The sequence below is a fragment of the Bufo gargarizans genome, chromosome 8, assembly GCF_014858855.1.
Source record: "Bufo gargarizans isolate SCDJY-AF-19 chromosome 8, ASM1485885v1, whole genome shotgun sequence".
In the NCBI taxonomy this organism is placed as follows: domain Eukaryota; kingdom Metazoa; phylum Chordata; class Amphibia; order Anura; family Bufonidae; genus Bufo; species Bufo gargarizans.
Genome location: NC_058087.1, coordinates 26690882 through 26706910, shown reverse-complemented (window position 1 = coordinate 26706910; position 16029 = coordinate 26690882). Strand labels below are relative to the sequence as shown.

The following is a 16029-nucleotide window of genomic DNA, read 5'->3' as shown; positions in this document are numbered from 1 at the left end:
GGGGGGTATATATTTCAGTTCTTGTAAATCTGAATTACTGATGCTGGGTTATCTGGTTGCTTCCTTCTGCAGGGCAGCAAGGAATTAAAATCTAAAACAAAGCCCTTAAAATGCTGTGCTTGTTCCAAGCGTCTCCCCGAAAATTATAAAAAGCGACTATGCAAACCTTGCACTTCGGAGATTTGGAAAGCGGAGCAACCAGATATACTCTCGGAGATGAAGTCCTTTATTTCTGATGAGATTAAGTCCTCTTTAGCCTCCTTATCTACTCCTGCCAGCGACCCCATCCCTTCTAAGAAGCGTAAAATATCCGTTATTTCTTCCTCTGAGGGTGAAGAGGTTGAAGTGGCCTCTGCCTCATCCAGACAATTTCCTAATGAGGAACCCTTGTCGGACGGAGAGATTCTGGAGGAGGATAAAAGATACTTCTTTTCCGCTAAAGAAATGGAAGAGCTGCTCCGAGCAGTCAGGTCCACCATGGGTATTGAAGATATTCCTAAACCCCGTACGGTTCAGGATGAGATGTTTGGGGGCCTTAGAGCTAGGTCTCCTATTGTTTTCCCCATCAATGAAAATATAAAGGAGATGATATTAGAGGAATGGTCAGATCCAGAGAAGAGACTTGGCGTTCCTAAAGAATTCAGGAATAGGCTCTGCTTTGACCCGTCTGAAAGTAAAATATATAACCAGACGCCTAAGGTCGACTTGCAAGTATCCAAGGTAGCAAAAAAGACCGCCCTACCCTTTGAGGATTCCTCTCAGCTAAGTGATCCTATGGATAGAAAGGCAGATGGCCTTCTTAAGAAATCCTGGGAAGCGGCGATGTTTGGGGTAAAAACTAACATCTCCGCCACATCCGTTGCCAGAGCAATGTATATATGGCTTGGAGAACTAGACGAACATCTGAAGAACAAGACTCCAAGAGAAGAGATCAGGGAATCTCTCCCCCTTCTCCGCTCCGCCACGGCATTTTTAGCCGATGCATCGGCAGAGTCAATCAGATTTTCCGCCAAGGATGCTGCCCTTTCTAATGCTGCCCGTCGGGCTTTATGGATGAAAGCCTGGTCCGGAGACAAGGCATCCAAGGCCAAGCTTTGTTCTATCCCCTTTTCAGGGGAATTTGTCTTCGGCCCCACTCTGGATAAAATCCTAGAGGGCGCAGCAGACAAGAAGAAGGGTTTTCCAGAGGACAAAGAACCAAAGAAGAAGCCCTTTCGGCAGTACCAACCCCAGCAGAGATCCTACAGGGGGAAAGGGAAGTCTGGCCGATGGAGTTATCCAAAAGGGGGGAGAGGAAGAGGCTTTATCCTCAATCCCCAGAATAGGCAACCGAAGCAGCAATGACGCCAGGGTAGGGGGGCGACTGATGGGTTTTCTATCCTCCTGGAGTCGGGTAACTTCAAATCCCTGGGTGCTAAATATAATCTCCCAGGGCTACAGGATAGAGTTCACATCAGTCCCCCCAAAAAGATACTGCATCACATCTCAGAGCAGATCAGATCTCCCGAAAATCTGGCAGGGCGTCCAAGACCTCTTAGAGCTAGGGGTAATACGAAAGGTTCCTATACCAGAGGAAAGAAGAGGATTCTATTCCAGTCTTTTTTTAGTAAAAAAACCAGATCAATCCTTTCGCACGATAATAAACTTAAAACCCCTAAACAGGTCTATCTTATACAGGAGGTTCAGGATGGAGACCATCCCATCCACAATCCCTCTGATCCCAAAAGGAGCATTCATGTCGTCAATCGATCTGAAGGACGCTTACTACCACGTCCCCATCCATCATCTTTCCCAAAAGTATTTAAGGTTCGCTCTAAGAGGTCCAGACAGGTCTATATATCACAATTATACCTTATCTCGACGACTTCTTAATCCTGGGCAAGACAGAATCCGAAAACCTTTCGGCAACCCAAAGATTCTCGGAACTCTTAAGGAGCCTCGGATGGATTATAAATATAAAAAAATCCACCCTAACCCCGTCCACAAGAATAAAGTTCCTGGGCGTGGAATTAGATTCGTCTCGGCTGATGACCTTCCTCCCTCAGGACAAAGCTACTGCCCTGATGGAGAAAGTCAGAACATTCCAGAAGGCTCGCAACTGCTCCATCAGAAAGGCCATGAGTCTCCTAGGAAGCCTAACGGCCTGCATCCCCTCGGTGGCTTGGTGCCAAAGCCACACAAGAATAATCCAAAATTGGATCCTAACTATCTGGGACGGAAAACAGTTAAGCCTGGACAGGGTCTTTCGTATCCCTCAGTCTGTAAAAACAGATTTGGACTGGTGGAAAGTAAAAAGAAGGCTGCTAGGGGGCCTTCAGTGGCGGAATCATCCCGTCATTCAGGTAATTACGGACGCAAGCCTCGGAGGCTGGGGAGCAAAGATAGGAGATCATCTTCTACAGGGTACCTGGCCTGCCGAAATAAGAGACAGATCTTCCAACTACCGAGAGCTTTACGCAGTCCTGGAAGCTTTACTAAAAGGAGAGTGCCTTCTAAAAGGACAACATCTAAGAGTAATGTCAGACAACACCACAACGGTGGCCTATCTGCGTCACCAGGGGGGAACAAGATCACGGCCTCTTGGCGAGATAGCAAAAAGAATTTTCTCCTGGGCAGAAGTAAACACTTTATCTCTGTCCGCCATCCACCTAAAGGGCTGCGAGAACACAGTAGCAGACTTTCTGAGCAGAGAGACAGTAGACCCAGGAGAATGGTCTCTGAACAGGAAGATCTTCCAAAAGATCTCAGAAAGGTGGGGCTGTCCAGAGGTAGACCTATTCGCCACCAGGAAAAATGCGCAGGTAGACTGTTTCTGCTCCCTAAACCCAGGGGACAATCCATGGGCAATAGATGCTCTATCAATACATTGGAATTGGAGACTAGCCTACGCCTTTCCCCCAATACCACTGTTACCTCGGATTGTCCAGAAGCTTCTGGAGGAACCGACTACTCTCATCCTGATAGCCCCTCTATGGCCAAAGAGAAGTTGGTTCTCCACCCTAAGACAGCTATCGCTGGAGGATCCGTGGGAGATTCCCTTCCAGAGGGACATTCTAGTCCAGGGCCCTCTTCTTCACCCAGACCCAGGCATGTTCAAGCTGTCAGCCTGGATCCTGAGAGCGAGACACTAAGAAGCAGAGGACTTTCGGAAAAAGTGATATGTACTCTGAGGGCAAGTAGGAAAAAGGTGACCTCCTCCATCTACCTCAAGATCTGGAAGAAATACTGTTCCTGGTTAGGAGTTGAGCGCCCAGACACCACCTCTCCTCCCATCAACAGAATTTTGGACTTTCTACAGTGCGGCCTTGAGTTAGGCCTTAGACCTAGTACTTTGAAGGTCCAAATTTCTGCCCTAAGCTCCTTCTATGACTGTAGCCTGGCCAACCACAGATGGATCAGGAGGTTCTTCAGAGCGGTTGCTAGGTTGAGACCCTCCCTGAGATCCAGAATTCCGACCTGGGATCTTAACACCGTACTAGAGGGCTTAACAAAACCTCCTTTTGCACCTTCATCGGAGATCTCTCTAAAACACCTTTCCTTTAAGACTGCCTTTCTGATCGCCATCACCTCAGCCAGACGCATCGGGGAGATCCAGGCTTTATCATGTAGAGAGCCCTACCTCCAAATTAACAAGGATCACATCCGTTTAACTCTCGACCCAGGCTTTCTCCCCAAAGTAGTCTCTCCTTTCCATCTAGAGCAGGAGATCTTCCTACCCTCTATCCCTAGGTCCGATCAGGCAGGGTCTAGTGATAGGTTACATCTCCTGGACGTCAGGGACATAGTTATCCGTTACCTGGATTCTACCAGAGATTTTAGGGTGGACGACAATCTCCTTATTCAGTTTTCAGGGAAGAATAAAGGAAAGAAGTTAGCCAGGTCTTCCATAGCTAGATGGATCAAATCCACTATTGAATGTTGCTACAAGATCCAGAACAAACCCTGTCCTGGTAATGTTAAAGCCCATTCTACTAGGGCCACATCCTCCTCTTGGGCCGAGAAAGGAGGGGTCTCGCTGGACCAGATTTGTAAAGCCGCAACCTGGTCTAGTGCTAATACTTTCGTAAGACACTATCGTCTTAATCTTCCGGACGCAAATGAAGCTCTTTTCGGCCGGAAGGTTCTACAGGCGATATCCCCACCCATTTAGTTATCTGATATGTCTCAATGTGGGCCGTCATGGTGGATGAAATGGAAAAACCGCAATTAGACTTACCGGTAATTCCGTTTCCTTGAATCCACCATGACGGCCCATACTATTCCCCGTCCCTAAAAAAAAAAAAAAAAAAAAAAAAAAAAAAAAACATATATAAAATATAAAAAAAAAAAAAAAAAAAAGATTTTTTGGATTTATGTTGCATATTCATGCAGGAGTTTAAGGGTATGAATCAATATCCTTTTACGTTTGTTCCACCTTTTCGGGTAATTGTGAAGCACTGAGGAGGTGGAGGGGTGGGGGGTTCTTAAACTCTCTATGTGTTCCTGCCCCTACAGAGGTCAAGGGTCAATCTCAATGTGGGCCGTCATGGTGGATTCAAGGAAACGGAATTACCGGTAAGTCTAATTGCGGTTTTTCTGCTATTGAGACCCTATGATGAATCTTTAATATTGGAAAATATTAACGCTAGTGTGAAAGTAGCCTAAAAAAACACTTGGAAAACCCATTTAAGGGACCATACACCGTTCAAAAGCTATCAGTTGTTTTTCCAGACTCTGCTGAACACATGCACGTTCAGTTTGACTGAGTGCATGCATTTCCAAATGGGAGTAAGCCCATGGGCAGACTCATTGCAGGGGCTTATTTCCCTTGGGAACTAGGGATCAAGCATGTTGAAATCCAGTGATTTCAGCGGGATATCGGCGGCATCTTTACACTTCCAGATAATCGCTAACGAGTCTTCCTATGGACGCTTGTGAACAATTATCTGTCCGAGAATCAGCCAGTGTAAAGCGTCCTTACGTGTATACAGAGGTAGCTGTCCGTCACTGACATCAACTCCCGTAATGAAGTCAGAAGTTGCAGAGATTTCAATGGATAAATGGCAACTGTTGCTGAGTCTTTTCCCACAAAACTGTATCGGTCTGCTCAGCTCTTCCTGCTCTATAACTGCTGCCTGCAGATTGTGTTGCATTTCGTGGAGACAGGTCCTCTTTAAAGGGGTTGTCGCGTTTCCTATATTGATGACTTATCCTCAGGATAGGGTCGTCAATATCAGATCGGTGGAGGTCCGGTTCACGACACCCCTGCCATTGTCGCCACTGTTTACCTGCTTGCTATTGATATCGCAGAGGCGAGCGGTGGAATTACAGCTCTGCCGTCCCATTCACCTGAATGGGACAGAACGTAACCACAACTGCTCCTTCCCAGGTAAACCGTGAAAAGCGGTATGTTCTCAAGCAGCTGATCAGGTGTGCGGGCAGTGGGACCCCCACTTATTTGATATTGATGACCTACCCGGAGGATAGGTCATCAATATAAGAAACCGGACAACCCCTTTGAGCCCACCTTGAGTTGTCCTTGTTTTAGGGGTATACACAGAAGTTAAGTGAATTGCCCATATGGCGGGTCTACTCCTTCACATTGTAATCTTCTACCTTCTTAAATATGCCTTTATTCAAAAGAAAGCAGCCATCAAAAGAGGTTTCCTGCTGAGAGGTGGGGGGTGGTTTACTGCTGTATACCTCCCAGCAATTAGTGTCCTCAAAAGACAGCTGCAATAATATGTATAGCCGGCATTGAGACGCGCTCTGCCGTGTGTGATCTGATGATGTAACTCTTGCACAAAATTTATAAGGTATTTAAGACTTTTTTTTTTTTTTTTTGGACCAGTATTTTTATTTATAATGTTTGTGTCAATTTTTTAATGCAATGAATCAGTGAAAAACGGACCACAGAGGGATGGCATCCTCATGCAGACTGTGGTTTTCACAGACCCGTTGAACAGATGCATATGAGGCCTGGTGGGATAGTTGTGGATTCTGCACTGCATGTATTACAATTGTAGAACAGTATCGGTGGATGGGGTTTTCAAAAAGAAGCCGAGAGAATCTGAGGCTTTCCGGGTGTGCCGAGTCCGTGATTGGCTGCAGTGGTCCATCCCCCACATGATGGACAGAGCTGTGAAGTTCTGGAGCTTTGGAACTGTTGATCGGCAGGGGGGTTGCAATGTGTAAGACCCCCCACCTAGTGGATATTAAAGACCTATGCTGAGAATGGGCCATCAATGTCTATTGACCGGAAAACCCCTTTAAAGGGGCTGTCCAGGTTCAGAGCTGAATCCGGACATAATCTCTTGAATGAATGGGGCATTTCTAGCTCCGATGGTCCACCTTGCCCTGTGCGTTGTGGCGCAGGGCTTAGGCTTTTTCTTCACTACCGGTGTGATGTATCTGGCTTCTCACAGTATGATAGGCAGAGGCTTTCACCTAGCAGTGAGCCTGGTGACGTCTCTGGCACTAATGGGCAGTCTATAGCGCTGCTCTCGGCTGTTTTTACAGGCTAGGGCAGCGCTCTAGACCTCCCATTTGTGCCGGTGATGTCACCAGGCTCACTGCTAGGTGAAAGCCTCTGCCTATCGTACTGTGTGGGGAGCATCGGAGCAAAAAATGCTCCACTCATTCATGCTGGATGAGTAAAGAAGGGGCTATGTCCGGGTTCAGCTCTGACCCTGGACAACCCCTTTTAACTTTTAGTAGTGCAATGAGCATTGAACAAATTAATCAGGAATCTTTTTAGCTCTTGAAATATTTTCTGTAATCGTCTTAAGATTGCAAATCCAGATTTTCTGTGTGAATGCTATTATTCAGTAGGGAGGCTGCCAGACTCCCCGGGGAGTTGGGTCGGCTGCCTGGTAGCAGGTGCAGCTATCGGAAGCGTCCGCACAAGACCTTTACGTATGTAGTGAAATGACAGTGAAGGGTGGCGGTAACGAGATAAGGGGATGTCTCATAAAGGCAACCCCTGTCCTTTGTCCTTTTAGGCCCTTTGCGCATCATAGCGGGCTCCCCCGACTCCTCTGGGCCAGAATGGAGAGCTGCTCTAGGAGTTGTCACAAGCCATGTAAAACTACCTTTCCTCTCCAGCGACTGCTGCAGGGAACATGCCGGGCAGTTTTTTTTTTTCTTTAGCTGTAGGAGTGCTTGTTTTTTGGGTCAACTTGTAGTTTTTAATGACGTAATTTTGCGATACATATAACTTATCTATTAAAGGGGGTTGTCCAAGTTGTTCTTTGTATGTTTCTAACTAACCAAATGTAAGGGGGGGTTTCAATTCACTTCCTACAGCGGCTTAGTTCTTCTACTTAGCATCACGTGACCTGTGACGTCAGCTTCTGTCCCTGCACTGTCTGATCTGCTGGTCACGTCCCCTTCATAGCCCGTTTGGCTGAGCCGTCTGCCCTCCGCACTGATGAGACAAATACTGTGCACAGGATCCTCCCTCCTCACCTTGCAGACACAGAGCTGACAGACTGGAGGAGGCCTCTCTGTACTCTTCTGCTAGGGGGACGATCCTTTGTGTATCAGTAATGTCACTGTATTGCAGGGACTTGTAGTCCCACACGAGTATCCCAGCACTCAGACTGCAGGCAGGGAAGCAATTGTTACACGCCCCCACAGCTCTGCAACTGCACGTCAACAAAGGGGCCAGAACAAAACTAGGGAAATAAGGAAATGTTTTGTTTTTGCCTAAAACTTGCTTAGCTCATGTATATAGCGCTGACCATCCGATTAACAGTGCCTTATAACTTATTTTTTGGCATGCGGTAATGGGAAAAAAAGCTATTCCAACATCATCTTCTGCCTTTTTCATTTTGTTCAAGGTGTGGTTTACCATGTTATCTTTGTGTGGGTTTTTTGTATCTTTTCAAAATCAAATCCAATTTTTTTATTTTTATAGAAAGGTTTATTTTTTTGATATTAACTTTGTTCTTTTTTGGAACGTAGATTTTATAATGCATCGGTATCCATTTTCTTCACGGGGAACCAATGGTGATAGGAAACTTCTATGTAACTGTCTAGATGCCATGGTCGGTATGACCCGCGGCATCTAGGGAATTAAACGGCCTTGGTTGGAGTTGCCTCCTATCCGGCAGTTTCAGTGGGACCAGAAGACAAAAACGTGATGTGAATCCAGCGTTACTGTGTTCTGTGAATTTTAAGCTCTTTAAGGCTACTGTCACACTTGCGTTCGGAGCGGATCCGTCTGGTGTCTGCACAGACGGATCCGCTCCTATAATGCAAACGATGGGATCCGTTCAGAACGGATCCGTCTGCATTATATTTTAGAAAAAATTCTAAGTCTAATTGTTAGTCAGACGGATCCGCCCAGACTTTACATTGAAAGTCAATGGGGGACGGATCCGTTTGAAATTGCACCATATTGTGTCAACTTCAAACGGATCCGTCCCCATTGACTTACATTGTAAGTCTGGACGGATCCGTTTGGCTCCGCACGGCCAGGCGGACACCCAAACGCTGCAAGCAGCGTTCGGGTGTCCGCCTGCTGAGCGGAACGGAGGCCAAGCGGAGCCAAACTGATGCATTCTGAGTGGATCTGCATCCACTCAGAATGCATTGGGGCTGGACGGATCCGTTCGGGGCCGCTTGTGAGAGCCTTCAAACGGAACTCGCAAGCGGAATCCCGAACGCAAGTGTGAAAGTAGCCTAAAGGGTACATTTAAATTAATCCATAGAGTGTTGGGGTGAAGGCTGTTGTCCATTCCTGTTATAATGTGGCTTAGGCTCCATTCACACGTCCGCAATTCTGTTCCGCATTTTGCGGAACAGAATTGTGGACCCATTCATTTCTATGGGGCCACACTAGGTCTGCAATTCCGTTCCCGAAAAAAATAGAACATGTCCTAGGCACTTTCTATTATAGTGCCGGAGATGTGTGGTCCGCAAAATGCGGGATGCACATTGCCAGTGTCCGTGTTTTGTGGATCCGCAAAACACTTACGGATGTGTGAATGGACCCTTATCCTGAGGCTAGACCAGCAGTATCTGATCGCTGTCCTGCTGATCAGCTGTTTAGAAATAGCTCTGCCATCCACTACACAATGGACAGACCCGTATAGCTCTGGAGCTACTTGTAAACAGCTGATCTGTGCGATATAGATGGCCTATCCTGCGGATACATCATCGGTATAAAATATACTAATGAGTCTTATCTGTAATACCTAACTGTATGTGTGCGGTGCAGATCTGTCAATCAGAATACTATTTCCTCTTTATTTTGTGCTCGCTGAGAATATAATCTCTTCTGTGATTGATAATGAGGGATAGGCTAATCGCTCGTTTGTGTGCTGTAAAGCACAGGTGGAGAGGCCGTCATTTATTCCATTATTATTCTTCTCCGCAGATAATGTCTCCTACTGCATTGTTCCTGGCTGCTAAAGTGGAGGAACAGCCTCGTAAACTTGAACATGTCATTAAAGTATGTCATGCTTGTCTTAATCCAGTCGATCCACTGCTGGATACAAAAAGCGATGTAAGTGGAGCTCCTGAATGCGTGTCTACAGCAGCGGTAACGTCTGTGGTCTGACAACATACGTAATTGATGAGCCTTTAATTTTTACCAGTCTCCCTGCTGACAATTTGTCACTAATGTAGAGTCTGGTGGAGATGCGTCTGTAAGCTCAGGATAGGTCATCGGTATCTGATCGGTGGGGGGTCTGACACCTGGGACCCCCACCGATCAGCTGTTTGAGAAGCCCCTGTGAGCACCACGGCGTGGAAGTCTTATGACCGGCCTTCTCAGCTTGATAAAGGCCACCAAATTGGGCCCGAAACGTTGCAATAAGCAATAAATGTCACTATGAGATTGTACCACTGGTAAAATAAATACTGAATTGAAGCTATATGCTGTCCTTGGTGTGCTGTCTCCAAACTACTGATACAAGTTATTTACCGACACCTCGGGGGGAAAGGGGTCTGAAAGGGGATGTGCACCCACAAAAGCCGCTGATAAGACGTGTGCTGAGGTCTTGCTGTGACTAGAAGCTACTGCTCGCACCTCGGCCTCCTTGTATCTCTGCTGCATTGGTGTCCTTGGAAAACCCATTTAAAGAAATGTGCCACCACCTTTAATCTGCCCTCCCTGGTGCACCACAAAGCAGCGGCAGCTCTGCTCATTTTGTGTTTGCATTTAGTTTGATGTTAGAAAATCTGTGCTTTGTGTTGATTTCACACAGTTATTGCTTCATGAGTGATTGAATATGCTTGTCGTTGGTTTTTAGGGCTTACCTACAGCAAGCTCAAGAGCTGGTTATACTTGAAACTGTCCTGCTGCAGACCTTAGGTATTTATTATACCTCCCTGACTGTACTGATTCACCCATTTGATCACAGAGACTCTCGTATCCCACCTAAAATTTCAGTCAAGAACACGTCTAGCACTATATGTGTGTTGGATAATGACAGCGGGGGTTGCATAGTGTATACGACCCTGGGCACCCTGTCTGCTGTGGAAATGGCGTAGTAATGCATGTACCCCTGGCTGTTGGACGGCTCCTCAGCAGCAATGTAATTCTAGTTGCTGTTAGAGTATTGGTTCCAGTAATGAATTTTTCTAAAGTCGCCCTTATCTGTCTTCCACAGGCTTCGAGATCACTATTGAACATCCCCACACAGATGTCGTTAAGTGCACCCAATTAGTGAGAGGTTTGTTATCCTGATTAGTACTATGCTGTTTTTTTTTTTTTTTCTATTTATGGCACTGGTATTTGTGATATTCATCGCCACGTCTGTGCCCTCCCGATATATAACCCCTGTTTTGTTTTCTTTTGCAGCAAGCAAGGACTTGGCACAGACCTCCTATTTCATGGCTACCAACAGGTGGTTATCCGAACCTTTGTTGCACTGTCATAGCACACTATACCTTTCTTTACTGCAGGGTCCCCTTCCTGTGTCTTACCAGCCTACGTGCACGGGGGGGGTCTGGGCTGCCTCCATGGCCCGGTCTCTTCCCTGTGTCTAACACTCGCGCTGTGTTCTGGCCTTTGACACACAGGGGAGGATTGCACAAGAAGAAAACGTAGTGTCGCTTTCTGATCAGTTTCTTGATTCTGAGTGCATTTACTAAACTGGTAGCCCCGAATAGCATCTAAAGAACTAAAATTACCCTAGAGCATCTTGGTAAGTATAACGATACTTGAATTTCTACCTAAAAACCACATCACACGATAGATTAAACTCTAAATTTTAACTGGCAATACTTTCTCAAGATGCAATTGCTAAGTACTATGTATTGAGATTCTTTTCAAACCAACTATACAGCAAAGATGAAGCGTTTAAAAGTCCGATATTCATCTTTTACATATTTCATATTGAGACTCAGAATCCAGATTCAGAAAAAATGCTCTACAGTGTGAACGTCCTGCAGCATGTACTCCTCGAGGTTAATAATTAACTCTTCTTTCTTTTTCCAGGAGATTGGCTATATGTTAAACAGCGGCCATTTCTGTATTTTTTATTTATTTATTTTAAGCAGTGACCGATTCATATTCTCATTGGATGGTGTCGCCATTTTGCCTTGATTTCCCAGAGGATGAGAATCTCCCACATTGCTCCTGCACGATGGGCCTTAGGATTTATCATTGGCGTCTTTCGTGCCCTGTGCCCATCCTGCAGCAGCTTGTCGGGGGGTGTCTGCACGCTTATGTTTTTTGACCTGAACTAATTTTGCATTTTAATCTTTTGCCTTTGAAAGCTCCTTATCTACGTTCTGTTCTCTTGGCGGTTTATTTTAATAGTTGTATGTGGAAGTGTCCAGAAATATGTTGACTGATATTTGGTTTAGTTGGTTTGAAATGGCTTCATGTACATTCTCTTTGCCTTTTTTTTTTTTTTTGTATTACTACTTTACAGGCATAGCGGTATAAACGCTGTTCTCGAGCAATTACGTATTTTAAACCAAAACTGGACTCAGAACAGCTTAGTTTGAACAAGTACAAAAACTTTTATTAAACTTACAATGATAAAAATTGTTACATATCCATACATATAAATGAGCAGCACAATGCCACACAGGATAACGTTAATTGGTCTGTTGTAAAACAAATAACAATAGATAATCACAAACCGTGCAGAGTATATTCTTACACGGCTAACAGTCAATTCAATATAAAGTGCATAGTGCAAATTGTAAACACTGACTAGTGTGGCATTGTGCTGCTCATTTATATGTATGGATATGTAACAATTTTTATCATTGTAAGTTTAATAAAAGTTTTTGTACTTGTTCCTACTTTACAGGCATAGTAAATAATGGCTTTGCATTTTCTTAGGTTCATAAGTAGGTTGTCTTCTTACAGGAGGCACCTGTAATATGGGAGCTTTACAGTAATATTACTACATGGCCGACCTGAATCTACTGGAGTGAGAGCCACTTATTGTTAGCAGCTCTGGGGCTCGTAGGCCATATAGACAGGGCTTGTCCTGATGGAGCCACCCCTTTACATTGGTGTTCCTCAGGCCCCACCTGCCGGTCATGATTTGAGAATATCCCATAGAATAAATACCTGTGTTAAGTCCTGTTGCATAGACAAAAATTATATCACCTGCTGAATACTAAGGAAATCCTGAAAACATGACCAACAGGTGGGCCCTGAGGACCAGAGTTGAGGAACACTTCTTTTTTTTCTTTTTTTTTAAAGGAATGTTTAAAGAGGACCTGTCCCCTCTCCTGACATGTCTGTTTTAATAGCTCCATGCATTCTTCATGTAATATTTTGGAGCATCTATTCTTATAGCTCTCTGTTGTGCTATTCCTTTTATTTCTACTAGAAGTTATGAATGAATTGCTAGCAGTCTGCAGTAAGGGTACAGAGGGGAGGTAACCAGTCTGAAAATGGCAGCATTGATTGGATAGCGGGAGTCTGTTCTGGTACACCTCCTCCAACTGGTTGCCTCCCCTCTCTACCCTTACTGCAGTGTCGGGAAGTAATAATTCAATCAAGAATGATTAATTATGGTTATAAAAATAACCAATAAAAAAATGGTCACAAATTCTTAAAATCATGACCTGGTGAATTGTAGACAACCTAATTGATACAATTCACATCTGAGTCCGACTATTTCCTCAGATAAATAAGTTATTTTTGACGTGAGATGACGTTAATGATAAACATGTAGTTCTCCATTATACAATAATACACAGGTTTATTGGTAAGGCTACTTTCACACTTGCGGCAGTGTGATACGGCGGGTAGTTCCGTTGTCAGAACTGGCCGCTGGATCCCCCGATCTGCCGCTGACAAAGCATTTGTGAGACTGATCCGGATGCGGAGCAGTCTCACAAATGCATTGCAAGGACGGATCCGTCTCTCCGCTTATCATGCGGACAGACCGATCCGTCTTGTATTTTTTTCCCCACATTTTTCCCAGTCTGCGTATGCGCAGGCCGGAAGGACTGATCCGGCATTCTGGTATTTTGGGTACATTCCTATGGGAAAAAACACCGGATCCGGCATTCAGGCATGTCTTCAGTTTTCGCCGGAGATAAAACCGTAGCATGCTACAGTTTTATCTTTTGCCTGATCAGTCAAAAACAACTGAACTGAAGACATCCTGATGCATCCTGAACGGATTACTCTCCATTCTGAATGCATGGGGATAAAACTGATCAGTTTGTTTCCGGTATAGAGCCTCCTGTGATGGAACTCCATGCCGGAAAAGAAAAACGCTAGTGTGAAAGTACCCTTACAATGTTATAAACATATATAAGTAAGGCTACTTTCACACTTGCGACAGGACAGATCAGACATGCTGGTCCGTCCTGCGGCTATTTCGCCGGACCACTGCTCTGTCCCCATTGACTATAATGGGGGCGGAGCTCCGGCGCAGCACGGCGAAAGGCCGCCGGACTAAAATTACTGCATGTCAGGCTTTTTAGTCCGGCGGCTTTCGCCGTGCTGCGCCGGAGCTCCGCCCCTGTCCCCCTTATAGTCAATGGGGACGGAGCGGCGAAATAGCCGCAGGACGGATCAGACATGGTGAACAGCATGTCGGATCTGTCCTGCCGCAAGTGTGAAAGTAGCCTAAATAAACACAATGCTTTGCTAGATTGAGGCTTGATTCTTCTGCAGGTAGAATGAAGCCTCACAATATCCTAAGACTACATCTCAATATGGAGATGATCGATTAATTCATTTATTCGCCAATCTAGATGGTATAATTTCACCCACACTATCAAATTAGTCTTAATAAAATGAAATATCATTCTCTGTGTCTCTTACCAAGTCCTAGTACGAATCTCACTTCTGCTCCTAGGAAAGCTGGGTGGTCCATCATAGCGCTTCTCATCATGGCTTTCATCTTGATAGACCTCTTTAGAGAGCTCCACTTGTCTTCCCTTTGTGTGGTTTATGACCACAAATTTATCAGTTAGACGCACCTTCCTAGTTTGGAACTTTCCAATCATTGTCGGATGGGTGTGACCGTTGATAAAAAAAAAGTGTGACATCATAACCTTACCCTAGAATGCACTTTTGCTTCTGTTATGTCGCCTACTCAAACCTAGGTGGCACTGCTGTATAAGCTATTTGCATCATAGTATAAAGGGTTAACTTATGTAAGTCTGAATAAAACGTATTCTATACATTTGACCTTAGAAGCTTTAATTCAAAGCTACAGGGATTAATTCTGACACTTGTAGCAATTAGAGACAGACCTCTAGGCGTCTCTCTGAATGTTTCTCACACTGTTGATCTATGGACCGTAATGATATGAATGGCCTTGTTTTCTCAGAGAAATCAGTACCTCCCGTCATACCAAAGATGTGATTAATTGTTACAAAACACACATCTTTACAGACACTTTTAGAAACGAATATTCTCCTAATGAGAAATATATATAATATACTGGATACATGTTGTCTTCATAACATATAACAATATAAAATATATATAATTGATAAACTCCACGGCACATCCAGAAGTAGAAAAAGTAACAAAAAGGTTTATTCACCAGACATACAGCAACGTTTCAATCCTCTCAGTGGGATCTTGCTTGGGAAAGATCCCACTGAGAGAATTGAAACGTTGCTGTATGTCTGGTGAATAAACCTTTTTGTTACTTCTGGATGTGCTGTGGAGTTTATCAATTTTTGTAAGTAAGGTGGATGGATCTCCCCCACAGTCGCTGGCACCCAACTACAGCCAAATTTTTTTTGCTGCTTTTCTGCTGTGCTGGCCTTGTTTTGTACTAATATATATATATATATACTACTGATTGTCTTATGCTAAGGACTAAGGCTCATTAAATGATCATCTCCCGTCATAAATTTATAAGTAGACAAGGAGGTCTCTTCTCAGACTGGTACATTCATGAGAAGAATAACACTAAAGAGTAGAAACCTTTGTGCGACCTTACTTCGGCCTACTCAAGACGTACAAAATTGTAACTATAGTCGAGCATGGTTCTTAAAGGCAATGAACATCCATGTTGACTAGAATGAATTGGATAGCAATGCATTTACCTATAAAAAGGCACAAACGCAGACTGCTAGCAATTCATTCATAAGGCTACTTTCACACCTGTGTTCGGTGCGGATCCGTCTTATATCCGCACAGACGGATCCGCACCGATAATGCAAACGCTTGTATCCGTTCATAACTCGTACGTTTGCATTATTCTTTAAAAAAAAAGTCTAAGTCAAAACGGATCCGTTCTTACTTACATTGAAAGTCAATGGGGGACGAAGCCGTTTTCAATTGCACCATATTGTCAGTGAAAACGGATCCATCCCCATTGACTTACATTGTAAGTCAGGACGGATCAGTTTGGTTTCGAATAGTTAGGCGGACACCAAAACGCTGCAAGCAGCGTCTTGGTGTCCGCCTCCAGAGCGGATTGGAGGCTGAACGGAGGCAAACTGATGCATTCTGAACGGATCTTTATCAATTCAGAACTGATCCGTTTTGGACCGCTTGTGAGAGCCTTGAAACGGATCTCACAAGCTGACACCGAAACGCCAGTGTGAAAGTAGCCTAAGTTCGAGGTGAAATAATAAAGGAATGGCACAACATAG

At 44.7% G+C, this 16029-nt stretch overlaps 1 protein-coding gene across 6 annotated transcripts in view; it reads left to right on the top strand.

Moving 5' to 3' along the window:
- Window positions 1-16029, top strand: part of CCNT2 (cyclin T2) — a 73781-nt gene that overhangs the window by 8312 nt on the left and 49440 nt on the right. For 4 of the 6 annotated variants that reach the window (XM_044303978.1, XM_044303975.1, XM_044303976.1 and 1 more), the window contains exons 3-6: window positions 9362-9490; window positions 10240-10300; window positions 10599-10661; window positions 10790-10835. In XM_044303978.1, coding sequence (XP_044159913.1) covers window positions 9362-9490; window positions 10240-10300; window positions 10599-10661; window positions 10790-10835 — 299 coding nt within the window. Of the gene's footprint in view, window positions 1-9361; window positions 9491-10238; window positions 10301-10598; window positions 10662-10789; window positions 10836-16029 lie in introns of all 6 variants that reach the window. The other 2 variants (XM_044303979.1, XM_044303980.1) reach the window with 2 other exon arrangements.